This window comes from Pelobates fuscus, chromosome 3 (genome assembly GCF_036172605.1).
Source record: "Pelobates fuscus isolate aPelFus1 chromosome 3, aPelFus1.pri, whole genome shotgun sequence".
In the NCBI taxonomy this organism is placed as follows: domain Eukaryota; kingdom Metazoa; phylum Chordata; class Amphibia; order Anura; family Pelobatidae; genus Pelobates; species Pelobates fuscus.
The window spans coordinates 137857101-137884636 of NC_086319.1; the positions used below are offsets into that span (position 1 = coordinate 137857101).

Consider the following 27536-nt stretch of genomic DNA (forward strand, 5'->3'; position numbering starts at 1 on the left):
CACACACACACACTCTCTGCATTCATACACACACACACACACTCTCTGCATTCATACACACACACACACACTCTCTGCATTCATACACACACACACACACTCTCTGCATTCATACACACACACACTCTCTGCATTCATACACACACACACACACTCTCTCCATTCATACACACACACACTCTCTCCATTCATACACACACACACACTCTCTGCTTTCATACACACACACACACTCTCTGCATTCATACACACACTCACACTCTCTGCATTCATTCATACACACACACTCACACTCTCTGCATTCATTCATACACACACACACACTCTCTGCATTCATTCATACACACACACACACTCTCTGCATTCATTCATACACACACACACACTCTCTGCATTCATACACACACTCTGCATTCATTCATTCATACACACACTGCGCATTCATTCATTCATACACACACTGCGCATTCATTCACACACACACACTGCGCATTCATTCACACACACACACTGCGCATTCATTCACACACACACACACACTCTGCATTCATACACACACACTCTGCATTCATACACACACACACACTCTGCATTCATTCATACACACACACTCTGCATTCATACACACACACACACTCTGCATTCATTCATACACACACACTCTGCATTCATTCATACACACACTCTGCATTCATTCATACACACACTCTGCATTCATTCATACACACACTCTGCATTAATTCATACACACACACTCTGCATTAATTCATACACACACACTCTGCATTAATTCATACACACACACTCTGCATTCATTCATACACACACACTCTGCATTCATTCATACACACACACACTCTCTGCATTCATACACACACACACTCTCTGCATTCATACACACACACACACACACTCTCTGCATTCATACACACACACACTCTCTGCATTCATACACACACACACTCTCTGCATTCATACACACACACACTCTCTGCAGTCATTCATACACACACACACACACACACTCTGCATTCATTCATCCACACTCTCTGCATTCATACACACACACACACACTCTCTGCATTCATACACACACACTCTCTGCATTCATACACACACTCTCTGCATTCATTCATACACACACTGCATTCATACACACACTGCATTCATACACACACTGCATTCACACACACACTCTGCATTCATTCATACACACACTCTGCATTCACACACACACACACACACACTCTGCATTCATTCACACACACACACTCTGCATTCATTCACACACACACACACTCTGCATTCATTCACACACACACACACACTCTGCATTCATTCATACACACACACACACTCTGCATTCATACACACACACACACTCTCTGCATTCATTCATACACACACACACTCTGCTTTCATTCACACACACTCTCTGCATTCATTCACACACACACACTCTCTGCATTCATACACACACACACTCTCTGCATTCATACACACACACACACTCTCTGCATTCATACACACACACACTCTCTGCATTCATACACACACACACACACTCTCTGCATTCATACACACACACACACTCTCTGCATTCATACACACACACACACACACTCTCTGCATTCATACACACACACACTCTCTGCATTCATACACACACACACTCTCTGCATTCATACACACACACTCTCTGCATTCATACACACACACTCTCTGCATTCATACACACACACACACACTCTGCATTCAGTCATTCATACACACACACACTCTGCATTCATTCATACACACACACACTCTGCATTCATACACACACACACACTCTGCATTCATTCATTCACACACACACACACACACACTCTGCATTCATTCATTCACACACACACACTCTGCATTCATTCACACACACACACTCTGCATTCATTCACACACACACTCTGCATTCATTCACACACACACTCTGCATTCATTCATACACACACACACACTCTCTGCATTCATACACACACACACACTCTCTGCATTCATACACACACACTCTCTGCATTCATTCACACACACACTCTGCATTCATTCACACACACACTCTGCATTCATTCATACACACACACACACTCTCTGCATTCATACACACACACACACTCTCTGCATTCATACACACACACTCTCTGCATTCATACACACACACTCTCTGCATTCATACACACACACACTCTGCATTCATACACACACACACACACACACACTCTGCATTCATTCATACACACACACACACTCTGCATTCATTCACACACACACACTCTGCATTCATTCACACACACACACACACTCTGCATTCATTCACACACACACTCTGCATTCATTCACACACACACTCTGCATTCATTCATACACACACACACTCTGCATTCATTCATACACACACACTCTCTGCATTCATACACACACACTCTCTGCATTCATACACACACACTCTCTGCATTCATACACACACACTCTCTGCATTCATACACACACACTCTCTGCATTCATACACACACACTCTCTGCATTCATACACACACACACACTGCATTCATACACACAAACACACTCTGCATTCATACACACACACACACTCTGCATTCATACACACACACACACACACTCTCTGCATTCATACACACACACACACTCTCTGCATTCATACACACACACACACTCTCTGCATTCATACACACACACACACTCTCTGCATTCATACACACACACACACTCTCTGCATTCATACACACACACACACTCTCTGCATTCATACACACACACACACTCTCTGCATTCATACACACACACACACTCTCTGCATTCATACACACACACACTCTCTGCATTCATACACACACACACTCTCTCTGCATTCATACACACACACACACACTCTCTGCATTCATACACACACACACACACACACTCTCTCTGCATTCATACACACACACACACACTCTCTGCATTCATTCATACACACACACACACTCTGCATTCATACACACACACACACACACACACACACTCTCTGCATTCATACACACACACACACTCTCTCTGCATTCATTCATACACACACACTCTCTGCATTCATTCATACACACACACACACTCTCTGCATTCATTCACACACACACTCTCTGCATTCATTCATTCACACACACACTCTCTGCATTCATTCATACACACACACACTCTGCATTCATTCATACACACACACACTCTGCATTCATACACACACACTCTCTGCATTCATACACACACACACACACACACTCTCTGCATTCATACACACACACACACTCTCTGCATTCATACACACACACACACACACTCTCTGCATTCATACACACACACACTCTCTGCATTCATACACACACACACACTCTCTGCATTCATACACACACACACACACTCTCTGCATTCATACACACACACACACACACTCTCTGCATTCATACACACACACACACACTCTCTGCATTCATACACACACACACACACACTCTCTCTGCATTCATACACACACACACACACACACACTCTCTGCATTCATACACACACACTCTCTGCATTCATACACACACACACTCTCTGCATTCATTCATACACACACACACTCTCTGCATTCATACACACACACACACTCTCTCCATTCATACACACACACACACTCTCTCCATTCATACACACACACACTCTCTGCATTCATTCATACACACACACTCACACTCTCTGCATTCATTCATACACACACACACACTCTCTGCATTCATTCATACACACACACACACTCTCTGCATTCATTCATACACACACACACACTCCCTGCATTCATTCATACACACACACTCTCTGCATTCATTCATACACACACACTCTCTGCATTCATTCATACACACACTGCGCATTCATTCATTCATACACACACTGCGCATTCATTCACACACACACACTGCGCATTCATTCACATACACACTGCGCATTCATTCACACACACACACACTCTGCATTCATACACACACACTCTGCATTCATACACACACACACACTCTGCATTCATACACACACACACACTCTGCATTCATACACACACACACTCTCTGCATTCATTCATACACACACACTCTGCATTCATTCATACACACACTCTGCATTCATTCATACACACACTCTGCATTAATTCATACATACACACACTCTGCATTAATTCATACACACACACTCTGCATTCATTCATACACACACACACTCTCTGCATTCATACACACACACACTCTCTGCATTCATACACACACACTCTCTGCATTCATACACACACACACTCTGCATTCATACACACACACTCTCTGCAGTCATTCATACACACACACACACACACACACTCTGCATTCATTCATCCACACTCTCTGCATTCATACACACACACACACACTCTCTGCATTCATACACACACACTCTGCATTCATACACACACACTCTCTGCATTCATACACACACACACTCTCTGCATTCATACACACACACACACTCTCTGCATTCATACACACACACACTCTCTGCATTCATACACACACACACTCTCTCTGCATTCATACACACACACACTCTCTCTGCATTCATACACACACACACTCTCTCTGCATTCATACACACACACACTCTCTCTGCATTCATACACACACTCTCTGCATTCATACACACACTCTCTGCATTCATTCATACACACACACACTGCATTCATTCACACACACACACACACTCTCTGCATTCATACACACACACACACTCTCTGCATTCATACACACACACACACTCTCTGCATTCATTCATACACACACTGCATTCATACACACACTGCATTTATACACACACTGCATTTATACACACACTGCATTCATACACACACACACTCTGCATTCATTCATACACACACACTCTGCATTCATTCATACACACACACTCTGCATTCATTAATACACACACACACACACACTCTGCATTCATTCATACACACACACACACACACACTCTGCATTCATTCATACACACACACACACACACACTCTGCATTCATTAATACACACACACACACACACTCTGCATTCATTCATACACACACACACACTCTGCATTCATTCACACACACACACACTCTGCATTCCTTCATACACACACACACTCTGCATTCATTCATACACACACACACACACACACACTCTGCATTCATTCACACACACACACTCTGCATTCATTCATACACACACACACTCTGCATTCATTCATACACACACACACACACACTCTGCATTCATTCATACACACACACACACACACTCTGCATTCATTCATACACACACACACACACACTCTGCATTCATTCATACACCTACTTTAACCCGTTTGTGTCACTATACCCCACTCCCTCTAGCATGTAAGCTCATTGAGCAGGGCCCTCAACCCCCTCTGTTCCTGTACGTCCAGTGGTCTGATTATGTGTCTGTTAGTCCACCCATTGTACAGCGCTACGGAATTTGTTGGCGCTATATAAATAATAAAATAATAATAATACACACACACACACACTCTCTGCATTCATACACACACACACACACTCTCTGCATTCATACATACACACACACACACACTCTCTGCATTCATACACACACACACACACTCTCTGCATTCATACACACACACACACTCTCTGCATTCATACACACACACACTCTCTGCATTCATACACACACACACTCTCTGCATTCATACACACACACTCTCTGCATTCATACACACACACACACACACACTCTGCATTCATACACACACACACACTCTGCATTCATACACACACACACACTCTGCATTCATACACACATACACACACACACTCTGCATTCATACACACACACACACACACACACACTCTGCATTCATACACACACACACACTCTCTGCATTCATACACACACACACTCTGCATTCATTCATACACACACACTCTCTGCATTCATACACACACTCTCTGCATTCATACACACACACTCTCTGCATTCATACACACACACTCTCTGCATTCATACACACACACTCTCTGCATTCATACACACTCTCTGCATTCATTCATACACACACACTCTGCATTCATTCATACACACACACTCTGCATTCATTCATACACACACACTCTGCATTCATACACACACACACTCTGCATTCATACACACACACACTCTGCATTCATACACACACACACTCTCTGCATTCATACACACACACACACACACACTCTGCATTCATACACACACACACTCTGCATTCATACACACACACGCTGCATTCATACACACACTCTGCATTCATACACACACACACTCTGCATTCATTCATACACACACACACTCTGCATTCATTCACACACACTCTGCATTCATACACACACACACACACACTCTATGCATTCATACACACACTCTATGCATTCATACACACACTCTCTGCATTCATACACACACACTCTCTGCATTCATACACACACACACACTCTCTGCATTCATACACACACACACACTCTCTGCATTCATACACACACACACTCTGCATTCATACACACACACACTCTGCATTCATTCATACACACACTCTGCATTAATTCATACACACACACACTCTGCATTCATTCATACACACACACACACTCTGCATTCATTCACACACACTCTGCATTCATTCATACACACACACACTCTCTGCATTCATACACACACACTCTGCATTCATACACACACACACTCTGCATTCATACACACACACACTCTGCATTCATACACACACACACTCTGCATTCATACACACACACTCTGCATTCATTCATACACACACACACTCTGCATTCATTCACACACACTCTGCATTCATACTCACACACACTCTGCATTCATACACACACACACTCTGCATTCATACACACACACACACTCTCTGCATTCATACACACACACACACACACTCTGCATTCATACACACACACACACACACACACACTCTGCATTCATACACACACACACTCTGCATTCATACACACACACACACACTCTCTGCATTCATACACACACACACACTCTCTGCATTCATACACACACACACACTCTCTGCATTCATACACACACACACTCTCTGCATTCATACACACACACACTCTCTGCATTCATACACACACACTCTCTGCATTCATACACACACACACACTCTGCATTCAGTCATTCATACACACACACACTCTGCATTCATTCATACACACACACACTCTGCATTCATACACACACACACACACTCTGCATTCATACACACACACACACACTCTGCATTCATACACACACACACACACTCTGCATTCATTCACACACACACACTCTGCATTCATTCACACACACACTCTGCATTCATTCATTCATACACACACACTCTGCATTCATTCATACACACACACACACACTCTGCATTCATTCATACACACACACACACACTCTCTGCATTCATACACACACACACACACACTCTCTGCATTCATACACACACACTCTCTGCATTCATACACACACACACACACACTCTGCATTCATTCATACACACACACACACACACACTCTGCATTCATTCACACACACACACTCTGCATTCATTCACACACACACTCTGCATTCATTCATTCACACACACACTCTGCATTCATTCATTCACACACACACTCTGCATTCATTCATACACACACACACTCTGCATTCATTCATACACACACACACTCTCTGCATTCATACACACACACACACTCTCTGCATTCATACACACACACTCTCTGCATTCATACACACACACTCTCTGCATTCATACACACACACACACTGCATTCATACACACAAACACTCTCTGCATTCATACACACACACACTCTCTGCATTCATACACACACACACACTCTCTGCATTCATACACACACACACTCTCTGCATTCATACACACACACACACTCTCTGCATTCATACACACACACACACTCTCTGCATTCATACACACACACACACTCTCTGCATTCATACACACACACACTCTCTGCATTCATACACACACACACACACACTCTCTGCATTCATACACACACACACACACACACACTCTCTGCATTCATACACACACACACACACACACACTCTCTGCATTCATACACACACACACACTCTCTGCATTCATACACACACACACACACTCTCTGCATTCATACACACACACACACACTCTCTGCATTCATACACACACACACACACACTCTCTGCATTCATACACACACACACACACTCTCTGCATTCATACACACACACACTCTCTCTGCATTCATACACACACACACACACACACACTCTCTGCATTCATTCATACACACACACACTCTCTGCATTCATACACACACTCTCTCTGCATTCATACACACACACACACACACACTCTCTGCATTCATACACACACACACTCTCTGCATTCATTCATACACACACACTCTCTGCATGCATTCATACACACACACACACTCTCTGCATTCATTCACACACACACACACTCTGCATTCATACACACACACACTCTCTGCATTCATTCATACACACACACTCTCTGCATTCATTCATACACACACACACTCTGCATTCATTCATACACACACACACACACTCTGCATTCATACACACGCACTCTCTGCATTCATACACACGCACTCTGCATTCATACACACGCACTCTGCATTCATACACACACTCTGCATTCATACACACACACTCTGCATTCATACACACACACACACACACTGCATTCATACACACACTGCATTCATACACACACTGCATTCATTCATACACACACACACACACTCTGCATTCATTCATACACACATACTCTGCATTCATTCATACACACATACTCTGCATTCATTCATACACACACACTCTGCATTCATTCATACACACACACACTCTGCATTCATTCATACACACACACACTCTGCATTCATACACACACACACACACTCTGCATTCATTCACACACACACACACACACACACTCTCTGCATTCATACACACACACACTCTGCATTCATTCATACACACACACACTCTGCATTCATTCATACACACACACACACACTCTGCATTCATACACACACACTCTCTGCATTCATACACACGCACACACTCTGCATTCATACACACGCACTCTGCATTCATACACACACACTCTGCATTCATACACACACTCTGCATTCATACACACACACTCTGCATTCATACACACACTCTGCATTCATACACACACACTCTGCATTCATACACACACACTCTGCATTCATACACACACACTCTGCATTCATACACACACACTCTGCATTCATACACACACTCTGCATTCATACACACACACTCTGCATTCATACACACACACTCTGCATTCATACACACACACTCTGCATTCATACACACACACACACTGCATTCATACACACACTGCATTCATACACACACTGCATTCATTCATACACACATACTCTGCATTCATTCATACACACATACTCTGCATTCATTCATACACACATACTCTGCATTCATTCATACACACATACTCTGCATTCATTCATACACACACACACTCTGCATTCATTCATACACACACACACTCTGCATTCATTCATACACACACACACTCTGCATTCATTCATACACACACACACTCTGCATTCATTCATACACACACACACACACTCTGCATTCATACACACACACACACACTCTGCATTCATACACACACACACACACACACTCTGCATTCATACACACACACACACACTCTGCATTCATACACACACACACACACACACTCTGCATTCATACACACACACACACACACTCTGCATTCATACACACACACACACACATACACACACACACACACACACACACACACTCTGCATTCATACACACACACACACACACACACACTCTGCATTCATACACACACACACTCTGCATTCATACACACACACACACACACTCTGCATTCATACACACACACACTCTGCATTCATACACACACACACACACACTCTGCATTCATACACACACACACACTCTGCATTCATACACACACACACTCTCTGCATTCATACACACACACACTCTCTGCATTCATACACACACACACTCTCTGCATTCATACACACACACACACTCTCTGCATTCATACACACACACACACTCTCTGCATTCATACACACACACACACTCTCTGCATTCATACACACACACACACTCTCTGCATTCATACACACACACACACTCTCTGCATTCATACACACACACACTCTCTGCATTCATACACACACACACTCTCTGCATTCATTCATACACACACTGCATTCATACACACACTGCATTCATACACACACTGCATTCATACACACACTGCATTCATACACACACTGCATTCATACACACACTGCATTCATACACACACTGCATTCATACACACACTGCATTCATACACACACACACTCTCTGCATTCATACACACACACACACACACACACACTCTGCATTCATTCACACACACACACACTCTGCATTCATTCACACACACACACACTCTGCATTCATTCACACACACACACACACTCTGCATTCATTCACACACACACACACTCTGCATTCATTCATACACACACACACACTCTCTGCATTCATTCACACACACACACTCTCTGCATTCATTCACACACACACACTCTCTGCATTCATACACACACACTCTCTGCATTCATACACACACACACACTCTCTGCATTCATTCATACACACACACACACTCTGCATTCATTCACACACACACACACTCTGCATTCATTCACACACACACTCTGCATTCATTCACACACACACTCTGCATTCATTCATTCATACACACACACTCTGCATTCATTCATACACACACACACTCTCTGCATTCATACACACACACACACTCTCTGCATTCATACACACACACACTCTCTGCATTCATACACACACACTCTCTGCATTCATACACACACTCTCTGCATTCATACACACACACACTCTCTGCATTCATACACACACACTCTCTGCATTCATACACACACTCTCTGCATTCATACACACACTCTCTGCATTCATACACACACTCTCTGCATTCATACACACACTCTCTGCATTCATACACACACTCTCTGCATTCATACACACACACTCTGCATTCATACACACACACACACACACACTCTGCATTCATTCACACACACACACACACACACACACTCTGCATTCATTCATACACACACACACACACTCTGCATTCATTCACACACACACACTCTGCATTCATTCACACACACACACTCTGCATTCATTCACACACACACACTCTGCATTCATTCATTCATACACACACACACTCTGCATTCATTCATACACACACACTCTCTGCATTCATACACACACACTCTCTGCATTCATACACACACACTCTCTGCATTCATACACACACACTCTCTGCATTCATATACACACACACACTGCATTCATACACACAAACACACTCTGCATTCATACACACACACTGCATTCATACACACACACACACACACTCTCTGCATTCATACACACACACACACACACTCTCTGCATTCATACACACACACACACACACTCTCTGCATTCATACACACACACACACACACACTCTCTGCATTCATACACACACACACACTCTCTGCATTCATACACACACACTCTCTCTGCATTCATACACACACACACTCTCTCTGCATTCATACACACACACACACACTCTGCATTCATACACACACACACACACACTCTCTGCATTCATACACACACACACACACACTCTCTGCATTCATTCATACACACACTCTCTGCATTCATTCATACACACACTCTCTGCATTCATACACACACACACACACACACACACACTCTCTGCATTCATACACACACACACACACACTCTCTGCATTCATTCATACACACACTCTCTGCATTCATACACACACACTCTCTCTGCATTCATTCATACACACACACTCTCTGCATTCATTCATACACACACACTCTCTGCATGCATTCATACACACACACACACACTCTCTGCATTCATTCACACACACACACATTCATACACACACACACTCTCTGCATTCATTCATACACACACACACTCTGCATTCATTCATACACACACACACACACTCTGCATTCATACACACACACTCTCTGCATTCATACACACACACACACTCTCTGCATTCATACATACACACACACACACACACACTCTCTGCATTCATACATACACACACACACTCTCTGCATTCATACACACACACACACACTCTCTGCATTCATACACACACACACACACTCTCTGCATTCATACACACACACACACACACTCTCTGCATTCATACACACACACACACACACACACTCTCTGCATTCATACACACACACACACACTCTCTGCATTCATACACACACACACACTCTCTGCATTCATACACACACACACTCTCTGCATTCATACACACACACACACACTCTCTCCATTCATACACACACACACTCTCTCCATTCATACACACACACACACTCTCTGCTTTCATACACACACACACACTCTCTGCATTCATACACACACTCACACTCTCTGCATTCATTCATACACACACACTCACACTCTCTGCATTCATTCATACACACACACACACACACACTCTCTGCATTCATTCATACACACACACACACTCTCTGCATTCATTCATACACACACACTCTCTGCATTCATACACACACACTGCGCATTCATTCACACACACACACTGCGCATTCATTCACACACACACACTCTGCATTCATACACACACACTCTGCATTCATACACACACACACACTCTGCATTCATTCATACACACACACTCTGCATTCATTCATACACACACTCTGCATTCATTCATACACACACTCTGCATTAATTCATACACACACACTCTGCATTAATTCATACACACACACTCTGCATTAATTCATACACACACACTCTGCATTCATTCATACACACACACTCTGCATTCATTCATACACACACACACTCTCTGCATTCATACACACACACACTCTCTGCATTCATACACACACACACACACACTCTCTGCATTCATACACACACACTCTCTGCATTCATACACACACACACTCTCTGCATTCATACACACACACACTCTCTGCAGTCATTCATACACACACACACACACACACACACTCTGCATTCATTCATCCACACTCTCTGCATTCATACACACACACTCTCTGCATTCATACACACACACTCTCTGCATTCATACACACACTCTCTGCATTCATTCATACACACACTGCATTCATACACACACTGCATTCATACACACACTGCATTCACACACACACTCTGCATTCATTCATACACACACTCTGCATTCATTCACACACACACACACACACACTCTGCATTCATTCACACACACACACTCTGCATTCATTCACACACACACACACTCTGCATTCATTCACACACACACACTCTGCATTCATTCACACACACACACACTCTGCATTCATTCACACACACACACACACTCTGCATTCATTCATACACACACACACTCTGCATTCATTCACACACACACACACTCTGCATTCATACACACACACACACTCTCTGCATTCATTCATACACACACACACTCTGCTTTCATTCACACACACACTCTCTGCATTCATTCACACACACACACTCTCTGCATTCATACACACACACACTCTCTGCATTCATACACACACACACACTCTCTGCATTCATACACACACACACACACACACTCTCTGCATTCATACACACACACACTCTCTGCATTCATACACACACACTCTCTGCATTCATACACACACACTCTCTGCATTCATACACACACACTCTCTGCATTCATACACACACACACACACTCTGCATTCAGTCATTCATACACACACACACTCTGCATTCATTCATACACACACACACTCTGCATTCATACACACACACACACTCTGCATTCATTCATTCACACACACACACACACTCTGCATTCATTCATTCACACACACACACACACTCTGCATTCATTCACACACACACACTCTGCATTCATTCACACACACACTCTGCATTCATTCACACACACACTCTGCATTCATTCATTCATACACACACACACTCTGCATTCATTCATACACACACACTCTCTGCATTCATACACACACACACACTCTCTGCATTCATACACACACACACACTCTCTGCATTCATACACACACACTCTCTGCATTCATACACACACACTCTCTGCATTCATACACACACACTCTCTGCATTCATACACACACACACTCTGCATTCATACACACACACACACACACACACACTCTGCATTCATTCATACACACACACACACTCTGCATTCATTCACACACACACACACTCTGCATTCATTCACACACACACACACACTCTGCATTCATTCACACACACACTCTGCATTCATTCACACACACACTCTGCATTCATTCACACACACACTCTGCATTCATTCATTCATACACACACACACTCTGCATTCATTCATACACACACACTCTCTGCATTCATACACACACACTCTCTGCATTCATACACACACACTCTCTGCATTCATACACACACACTCTCTGCATTCATACACACACACTCTCTGCATTCATACACACACACTCTCTGCATTCATACACACACACTCTCTGCATTCATATACACACACACACACTGCATTCATACACACAAACACACTCTGCATTCATACACACACACACACTCTGCATTCATACACACACACACACACACTCTCTGCATTCATACACACACACACTCTCTGCATTCATACACACACACACTCTCTGCATTCATACACACACACACACTCTCTGCATTCATACACACACACACACTCTCTGCATTCATACACACACACACACTCTCTGCATTCATACACACACACACACTCTCTGCATTCATACACACACACACACTCTCTGCATTCATACACACACACACTCTCTGCATTCATACACACACACACACTCTCTGCATTCATACACACACACACACACACACTCTCTCTGCATTCATACACACACACACACACACTCTCTGCATTCATTCATACACACACACACACTCTGCATTCATACACACACACACACACACACACACACTCTCTGCATTCATACACACACACACACTCTCTGCATTCATTCATACACACACACTCTCTGCATTCATTCATACACACACACACACTCTCTGCATTCATTCACACACACACTCTCTGCATTCATTCATACACACACACACTCTGCATTCATACACACACACTCTCTGCATTCATACACACACACACACACTCTCTGCATTCATACACACACACACACTCTCTGCATTCATACACACACACACACACACTCTCTGCATTCATACACACACACACTCTCTGCATTCATACACACACACACACTCTCTGCATTCATACACACACACACACTCTCTGCATTCATACACACACACACACACACTCTCTGCATTCATACACACACACACACACACTCTCTCTGCATTCATACACACACACACACACACACTCTCTGCATTCATACACACACACTCTCTGCATTCATACACACACACACTCTCTGCATTCATTCATACACACACACACTCTCTGCATTCATACACACACACACACTCTCTCCATTCATACACACACACACACTCTCTGCATTCATACACACACACACTCTCTGCATTCATACACACACACACACACTCTCTCCATTCATACACACACACACTCTCTGCATTCATTCATACACACACACTCACACTCTCTGCATTCATTCATACACACACACACACTCTCTGCATTCATTCATACACACACACACACTCTCTGCATTCATTCATACACACACACACACTCCCTGCATTCATTCATACACACACACTCTCTGCATTCATTCATACACACACACTCTCTGCATTCATTCATACACACACACTCTCTGCATTCATACACACACTGCGCATTCATTCATTCATACACACACTGCGCATTCATTCACACACACACACTGCGCATTCATTCACATACACACTGCGCATTCATTCACACACACACACACTCTGCATTCATACACACACACTCTGCATTCATACACACACACACACTCTGCATTCATACACACACACACTCTGCATTCATACACACACACACTCTCTGCATTCATTCATACACACACACTCTGCATTCATTCATACACACACTCTGCATTCATTCATACACACACTCTGCATTCATTCATACACACACTCTGCATTAATTCATACATACACACACTCTGCATTCATTCATACACACACACTCTGCATTCATTCATACACACACACACTCTCTGCATTCATACACACACACACTCTCTGCATTCATACACACACACTCTCTGCATTCATACACACACACACTCTGCATTCATACACACACACTCTCTGCAGTCATTCATACACACACACACACACACACTCTGCATTCATTCATCCACACTCTCTGCATTCATACACACACACACACACTCTCTGCATTCATACACACACACTCTGCATTCATACACACACACTCTCTGCATTCATACACACACACACTCTCTGCATTCATACACACACACACTCTCTGCATTCATACACACACACACTCTCTGCATTCATACACACACACACTCTCTCTGCATTCATACACACACACACTCTCTCTGCATTCATACACACACACACTCTCTCTGCATTCATACACACACTCTCTGCATTCATACACACACTCTCTGCATTCATTCATACACACACACACTGCATTCATTCACACACACACACACACTGCATTCATTCATACACACACACACACACACACTGCATTCATTCATACACACACACACACACTCTCTGCATTCATACACACACACACACTCTCTGCATTCATACACACACACACACTCTGCATTCATTCATACACACACACTCTGCATTCATTCATACACACACTGCATTCATACACACACTGCATTCATACACACACTGCATTTATACACACACTGCATTTATACACACACTGCATTCATACACACACACACTCTGCATTCATTCATACACACACACTCTGCATTCATTCATACACACACACTCTGCATTCATTAATACACACACACACACACACTCTGCATTCATTCATACACACACACACACACACTATGCATTCATTCATACACACACACACACACACACTCTGCATTCATTAATACACACACACACACACACTCTGCATTCATTCATACACACACACACACTCTGCATTCATTCACACACACACACACTCTGCATTCCTTCATACACACACACACTCTGCATTCATTCATACACACACACACACACACACACTCTGCATTCATTCACACACACACACTCTGCATTCATTCATACACACACACACACACACACTCTGCATTCATTCATACACACACACACACACACTCTGCATTCATTCATACACACACACACACACTCTGCATTCATTCATACACCTACTTTAACCCGTTTGTGTCACTATACCCCACTCCCTCTAGCATGTAAGCTCATTGAGCAGGGCCCTCAACCCCCTCTGTTCCTGTACGTCCAGTGGTCTGATTATGTGTCTGTTAGTCCACCCATTGTACAGCGCTACGGAATTTGTTGGCGCTATATAAATAATAAAATAATAATAATACACACACACACACACTCTCTGCATTCATACACACACACACACACACTCTCTGCATTCATACATACACACACACACACACTCTCTGCATTCATACACACACACACACACTCTCTGCATTCATACACACACACACACTCTCTGCATTCATACACACACACACTCTCTGCATTCATACACACACACTCTCTGCATTCATACACACACACACACACACACTCTGCATTCATACACACACACACACTCTGCATTCATACACACATACACACACACACTCTGCATTCATACACACACACACACACACACACACACTCTGCATTCATACACACACACACACACTCTCTGCATTCATACACACACACACTCTGCATTCATTCATACACACACACTCTCTGCATTCATACACACACTCTCTGCATTCATACACACACACTCTCTGCATTCATACACACACACTCTCTGCATTCATACACACACACTCTCTGCATTCATACACACTCTCTGCATTCATTCATACACACACACACTCTGCATTCATTCATACACACACACTCTGCATTCATTCATACACACACACTCTGCATTCATACACACACACACTCTGCATTCATACACACACACACTCTGCATTCATACACACACACACTCTGCATTCATACACACACACACTCTCTGCATTCATACACACACACACACACACTCTGCATTCATACACACACACACTCTGCATTCATACACACACACTCTGCATTCATACACACACTCTGCATTCATACACACACACACTCTGCATTCATTCATACACACACACACTCTGCATTCATTCACACACACTCTGCATTCATACACACACACACACACACTCTATGCATTCATACACACACTCTCTGCATTCATACACACACACTCTCTGCATTCATACACACACACACTCTCTGCATTCATACACACACACACACTCTCTGCATTCATACACACACACACTCTGCATTCATACACACACACACTCTGCATTCATTCATACACACACTCTGCATTAATTCATACACACACACACTCTGCATTCATTCATACACACACACACACACTCTGCATTCATTCACACACACTCTGCATTCATTCATACACACACACACTCTCTGCATTCATACACACACACTCTGCATTCATACACACACACACTCTGCATTCATACACACACACACTCTGCATTCATACACACACACACTCTGCATTCATACACACACACTCTGCATTCATTCATACACACACACTCTGCATTCATTCACACACACTCTGCATTCATACTCACACACACTCTGCATTCATACTCACACACACTCTGCATTCATACACACACACACTCTGCATTCATACACACACACACACTCTCTGCATTCATACACACACACACTCTCTGCATTCATACACACACACACACTCTCTGCATTCATACACACACACACTCTCTGCATTCATACACACACACACACTCTCTGCATTCATACACACACACACTCTCTGCATTCATACACACACACACACTCTCTGCATTCATACACACACACACTCTCTGCATTCATACACACACACACTCTCTGCATTCATACACACACACACTCTCTGCATTCATACACACACACACTCTCTGCATTCATACACACACACACACTCTCTGCATTCATACACACACACACACTCTCTGCATTCATACACACACACACACACACTCTGCATTCATACACACACACACACACACACACTCTGCATTCATACACACACACACACACACACACTCTGCATTCATACACACACACTCTGCATTCATACACACACACACTCTGCATTAATTCATACACACACACACTCTGCATTCATACACACACACACACACTCTGCATTCATACACACACACACACACTCTGCATTCATACACACACACACACACTCTGCATTCATACACACACACACTCTCTCTGCATTCATACACACACACACTCTCTCTGCATTCATACACACACACACACTCTCTCTGCATTCATACACACACACACTCTCTGCATTCATTCATACACACACACTCTGCATTCATTCATACACACACACTCTCTGCATTCATTCATACACACACACACTCTCTGCATTCATTCATACACACACACACACTCTCTGCATTCATTCATACACACACACACTCTCTGCATTCATTCATACACACACACTCTCTGCATTCATTCATACACACACACTCTCTGCATTCATTCATACACACACACTCTCTGCATTCATTCATACACACACACACACTCTGCATTCATTCATACACACACACACTCTGCATTCATTCATACACACACACTCTGCATTCATTCATACACACACACTCTGCATTCATTCATACACACACACTCTGCATTCATTCATACACACACACACACTCTGCATTCATTCACACACACACACACACACTCTGCATTCATTCATACACACACACTCTCTGCATTCATTCATACACACACACTCTCTGCATTCATACACACACACTCTCTGCATTCATACACACACACACACACTCTCTGCATTCATACACACACACACACACTCTCTGCATTCATACACACACACACACTCTCTGCATTCATACACACACACTCTCTGCATTCATACACACACACTCTCTGCATTCATACACACACACACTCTGCATTCATACACACACACACTCTGCATTCATACACACACACACTCTGCATTCATTCATACACACACTCTGCATTAATTCATACACACACACACTCTGCATTCATTCATACACACACACACTCTGCATTCATTCACACACACACACACACACACACTCTGCATTCATTCACACACACTCTGCATTCATTCATACACACACACACTCTCTGCATTCATACACACACACTCTGCATTCATACACACACACACTCTGCATTCATACACACACACACTCTGCATTCATACACACACACACTCTGCATTCATACACACACACACTCTGCATTCATACACACACACTCTGCATTCATACACACACACACTCTGCATTCATACACACACACTCTGCATTCATTCATACACACACACACTCTGCATTCATTCACACACACTCTGCATTCATACACACACACACTCTGCATTCATACACACACACACACTCTCTGCATTCATACACACACACACACACTCTCTGCATTCATACACACACACACACACTCTCTGCATTCATACACACACACACACTCTCTGCATTCATACACACACACACACTCTCTGCATTCATACACACACACACTCTCTGCATTCATACACACACACACACTCTCTGCATTCATACACACACACACACACTCTCTGCATTCATACACACACACACACACTCTCTGCATTCATACACACACACACACACACACTCTGCATTCATACACACACACACACACACTCTGCATTCATACACACACACACACTCTGCATTCATACACACACACTCTGCATTCATACACACACACACTCTGCATTAATTCATACACACACACACTCTGCATTCATTCATACACACACACTCTGCATTCATTCACACACACTCTGCATTCATTCATACACACACACACTCTCTGCATTCATACACACACACACTCTGCATTCATACACACACACACACTCTCTGCATTCATACACACACACACTCTCTCTGCATTCATACACACACACACACTCTCTGCATTCATACACACACACACTCTCTCTGCATTCATACACACACTCTCTCTGCATTCATACACACACACTCTCTGCATTCATTCATACACACACACACTCTCTGCATTCATTCATACACACACACACACTCTCTGCATTAATTCATACACACACACACTCTCTGCATTCATTCATACACACACACACACTCTCTGCATTAATTCATACACACACACACTCTCTGCATTCATTCATACACACACACTCTCTGCATTCATTCATACACACACACTCTCTGCATTCATTCATACACACACACTGCGCATTCATTCATACACACACACACTCTGCATTCATTCATACACACACACACTCTGCATTCATTCATACACACACTCTGCATTCATTCATACACACACACTCTGCATTCATTCATACACACACACACACACTCTGCATTCATTCACACACACACACACTCTGCATTCATTCATACACACACACTCTCTGCATTCATACACACACACTCTCTGCATTCATACACACACACACACACACACACTCTCTGCATTCATACACACACACACTCTCTGCATTCATACACACACACACACACTCTCTGCATTCATACACACACACTCTCTGCATTCATACACACACACACACACACACACACACACACACACACACTCTGCATTCATACACACACACACACTCTGCATTCATACACACATACACACACACACTCTCTGCATTCATACACACACACACACACTCTCTGCATTCATTCATACACACACACACTCTGCATTCCTACACACACACACACTCTGCATTCCTACACACACACTCTGCATTCCTACACACACACACTCTGCATTCCTACACACACACACACTCTGCATTCCTACACACACACACACACTCTGCATTCCTACACACACACACACACTCTGCATTCCTACACACACACACTCTGCATTCCTACACACACACACACTCTGCATTCCTACACACACACACACTCTGCATTCCTACACACACACACTCTGCATTCCTACACACACACACTCTGCATTCCTACACACACACACTCTGCATTCCTACACACACACTCTGCATACCTACACACACACTCTGCATACCTACACACACACTCTGCATTCCTACACACACACACACTCTGCATTCCTACACACACACACACACTCTGCATTCCTACACACACACACACACACTCTGCATTCCTACACACACACACACACACTCTGCATTCATACACACACACTCTGCATTCATACACACACACTTTGCATTCATACACACACACACACACACTTTGCATTCATACACACACACACACACACACACACACTCTGCATTCATACACACACACACACACACTCTGCATTCATACACACACACACACACACTCTGCATTCATACACACACACACACACACTCTGCATTCATACACACACACACACACACACTCTGCATTCATACACACACACACACACACACTCTGCATTCATACACACACACTCTGCATTCATACGCATTCATACACACACACACTCTGCATTCATACACACACTCTGCATTCATACACACACACTAAATAAATATTCAATTAATATAATTTTGGGGGGATCTAATTGTATTTAGAAATTTACCAGTAGCTGCTGCATTTCCCACCCTAGTCTTATACTCGAGTCAATAAGTTTTCCCAGTTTTTTGTGGTAAAATTAGGGGCCTCGACTTATATTCGGGTCGACTTATACTCAAGTATATACGGTATTTATATATTGCCAACAAATTCCCTAGCACTTTATGATGAGTGAACTAACAATCATGTAATTAAAACACACCTGAATTCTCCAGACCTGCAAACACTTTGGCTTTTTTTTTTTTTTTTTGCTGACGTATGCCAAATTAAACAGAACTGAAAATAGGGTAAGCTGTACCATTTGATGTAAAAAACTTACTATTCAGTAAGGAGATTCACTCAGTTTTAAATGTCTTGGATAAGCTTGTTCGAGTTTAGTCTGTCACAACAGATGCATTTGATATAATAATAAACATAATGTGAAACAGGGGCCTTATTATTTGAAATAATCTTTTTATGACTTATTGTAACAAAAAATCCTTTTTATACCCATCATGGTTGTATTTCCAACTCCTAATTTTGTCGTCGTCCCCCTCTTTTTTTTTTATGTAGGGAGAGGAGGGCAGTCTGCATTGCGTTTTGCACGTCTAAGAATGGAAAAACGACACAACTATGTCAGGAAAGTAGCAGAAACGGCAGTACAGCTATTTATCTCTGGCGATAAAGTAAATGTAGCTGGCCTTGTATTGGCTGGGTCAGCAGATTTCAAAACCGAACTCAGCCAGTCGGACATGTTTGATCAGGTAAACTGTTTCTCAAGTATCCTTGTGTGTGCAGTGTGTAATTTTATAGCACTTTACAATTAGAAATATTTCCTTTCACTATTATTAACCTCTCCATTTTGTAACCTTGTTTTTTTTTTTTCTCTATTATTTAGTTTTTCACTCCTAGTATGTGATAAAAGGTAATGCTATAATAACACTAATTTATTTGATTCTCTCTCTATTTTGGGAATCTATGAATGGCCAATGGAACATTTAAAGAAAGAAAACAAATAGTAAATGCAAAAGCTAAAATTGGTGTAGTCAATAGGGGACATATCTAATATTGTGTATTAAAGGAACACTATAGTCACCAAAACAACTTTAGCTTAGTGAAGTGGTTTTGTGTATAGATCATGCCTCTGAAGCCTAACTGTTCGATTCACTGTCATTTAGGAGTTAGATCACCTTTATTGCGGTTTATGCAGCCCTGGCCACACATCCCTTAGTTGTGATTGACACAGCATGCATGAAAACAAAATGGATTAATTTTCAATTACCGTATATACTCGAGTATAAGCCGAGTTTTTCAGCCCATTTTTTGGGCTGAAAAACCCCAACTCGGCTTATACTCGAGTCAGAGTCTGTATTATGGCAATTTGCATTGCCATAATACAGACTGGGGGGAGAGGGGGGCTGGCAGAGCTGTACTTACCTTTCCTGCAGCTCCTGTCAGCTCTCTCCTCCTCTGCGCCGTCCGTTCAGCACCTCGGTCAGCTCCCAGTGTAAATCTCGCGAGAGCCGCGGCTCTCGCGAGACTTACACTGTGAGCTGACAGAGTGAGCTGCACAGACCGCGCGGAGGAGGAGAGAGCTGACAGGAGCTGCAGGAAAGGTAAGTACAGCTCTGCCAGCCCCCCTCTCCCCCCCACTGAACTGCCACTGGACCACCAGGGAAGGAGAGCCCCCCTCCCTGCCATATATCAAGCAGGGAGGGGGGACGAAAAAAAAAATATATAAAAAAAAAAATTAATAATAATAAAAAAAAAGGGGTATAAGGACCACTATGGGAGGGGGGGGGGGGGGTATAAGGACCACTATGGGAGGGAGGGGGGTATAAGGACCGCTATGGGAGGGAGGGGGGGGATAAGGACCACTATGGGAGGGAGGGGGGGGGGGGATTAGGACCACTATGGGAGGGAGGGGGGGGGGGGGATTAGGACCACTATTGGAGGGAGGGGGGTATAAGGACCACTATTGGAGGGAGGGGGTATAAGGACCACTATGGGAGGGAGGGGGGGGTATAAGGACCACTATGGGAGGGGGTGGGATAAGGACCACTATGGGAGGGAGGGGGTGGGTATATGGACCACTATGGGAGGGATGGGGGGGGATAAGGAACACTATGGGAGGGAGAAGGGGGATAAGGACCACTATGAGAGGGAGGGGGTGGGATAAGGACCACTATGAGAGGGAGGGGGTGGGATAAGGACCACTATGGGAGGGGAGGGGGAAGTAAGGACCACTAGGGGAGGGGAGGGTAAGGACCACTAGGGGAGGGGTGAGTCAGGACCACTGGGGGGGGGGGGGAGTGAAGGAACACGGGGGTGGGGAGGTAAGGACCACTGAGGGAGGAGGAGGGGAAGTCAGGACATATGGGGGGGGGAGGGGGCGGCAAAAAATGTTTTGCCTACGGCGGCAAATATCCTTGCACCGGCCCTGCACACACTGCATTCACACACTGCATTCATGCACACACACACTGCATTCATGCACACACACACTGCATTCATGCACACACACGCTGCATTCATGCACACACACGCTGCACTCATACACACACACATACGCACACACTGCATTCATTATACACACACTGTAAATAAATATTCAATTAATATATATTTTTTTAGGATCTAATTTTATTTAGAAATTTACCAGTAGCTGCTGCATTTCCCACCCTAGTCTTATACTCGAGTCAATAAGTTTTCCCAGTTTTTTGGGATAAAATTAGGGGCCTCGGCTTATATTCGGGTCGGCTTATACTCGAGTATATACGGTACGTTAACTTACGCTAAAGTTTTTCTCTTGCTCTGTAAATTGAACTTTAATTACATACTGGAGACTTTGGCTAGGTCTAGCTAGCTATTAACAGAGCAGGAAATAAGACATTCTAAATTAAACAGAATGTGCAATAAAGGCAGGATTAACATTTGCTGACTTCACAGGAAGTATTTAGGAAGGCCGTGTAAGTCACATGGCCGAGGTGTGACTAGGGCTGCATAAACAAAGTGATTAAACTCTTTAATGGCAGAGAATTGAGCTGTGAGACTGCAGGGGAATTATCTATACATCAAAACTGCTTCTTTAAGCGAATGTTGTTTTGGTGACTATAGTGTTCTTTAAATTTGTAAACTTAGCTTGAGTACAAACAACCAAATATGTTAAAGGAACCCTATATTCACCCAAACCACTTCATCTTAGTGGTCTGGGTGCAGTGGTGCTAATTTTTTTTGAACATTGCAGATTTAAAAAAAAAAAAAATTACATTGCAAGATTAAACAAGAAAATGAAAGAGCATAATCTATCCTAATGACATCACTGATATAGTAAAAATGACACAACATTTTAATGGGTATAGTTAAAAAGGTAAAAAAACACTAAACACGTTGTATGTATAAGTATATTTACTAGAGAGATTCTCAATACTGTTGAATAGAAAATAAATTAACTAAAGATACATTCTAGAAATATATAAACTGTTAGATCCCTACACGAAAGATAACAAAGTTACATTAAAGTTGAGTCCATGAGTGGAGGCATGTAACTAAATAGAAACATGTAGCTGTCTGTAAAAACTGTATAAGCTAAATGTATCTTGTAGTGGAGCCCTAGTCCTAGCAGGGACTCTCCTCCGCTTGTTACTCCAAGATGTACTCAGGAACAAGTAGATACTCACAGGGAACAGCCAAAACACAGCAAAGTAAGCCAAGATTCTCCCAACACCTCCCCAGTAACTGGACGACACTCAGCTCTGGGGGAATAACTGGTTTTAATGGAGGCACACTGGCCTTTTATGCCCAGGTAGACCTTGTTGGGGACATAAAGTTAACAAGCCAATGAAACAGCGCTGTACATGGAGACACTCCCATACAGTATGCACAAGCCCTCCCCTCTGCCTGGTAGATAATGTAATAACTCCATTATTCCCAGGCAGGAAAACCAAATTTTTACCAAGTTGCAGAAGTACCCCAAAAATATAACATCCCCATAAATGGCACGGGTAGCTCTGATATCCAAACATCACCCAGATCAGAGCAGGGGGTTCACAAATTCCTTGGAAGTCACTTTTTTCGACCGACCACATGCATGGCTTCATGCCCAAAATAGTTGCAGAGAATTGGCCTGTGCGGCCGGTCTATTTTA

General features: G+C 43.1%; 1 protein-coding gene across 2 annotated transcripts in view; it reads left to right on the plus strand.

Moving 5' to 3' along the window:
• ETF1 (eukaryotic translation termination factor 1) overlaps window positions 1-27536 on the plus strand; it is a 139883-nt gene that overhangs the window by 55418 nt on the left and 56929 nt on the right. For both annotated transcript variants that reach the window (XM_063445277.1, XM_063445276.1), the window contains exon 6: window positions 23963-24153. In XM_063445277.1, coding sequence (XP_063301347.1) covers window positions 23963-24153 — 191 coding nt within the window. The remainder of the gene's footprint in view (window positions 1-23962; window positions 24154-27536) is intronic.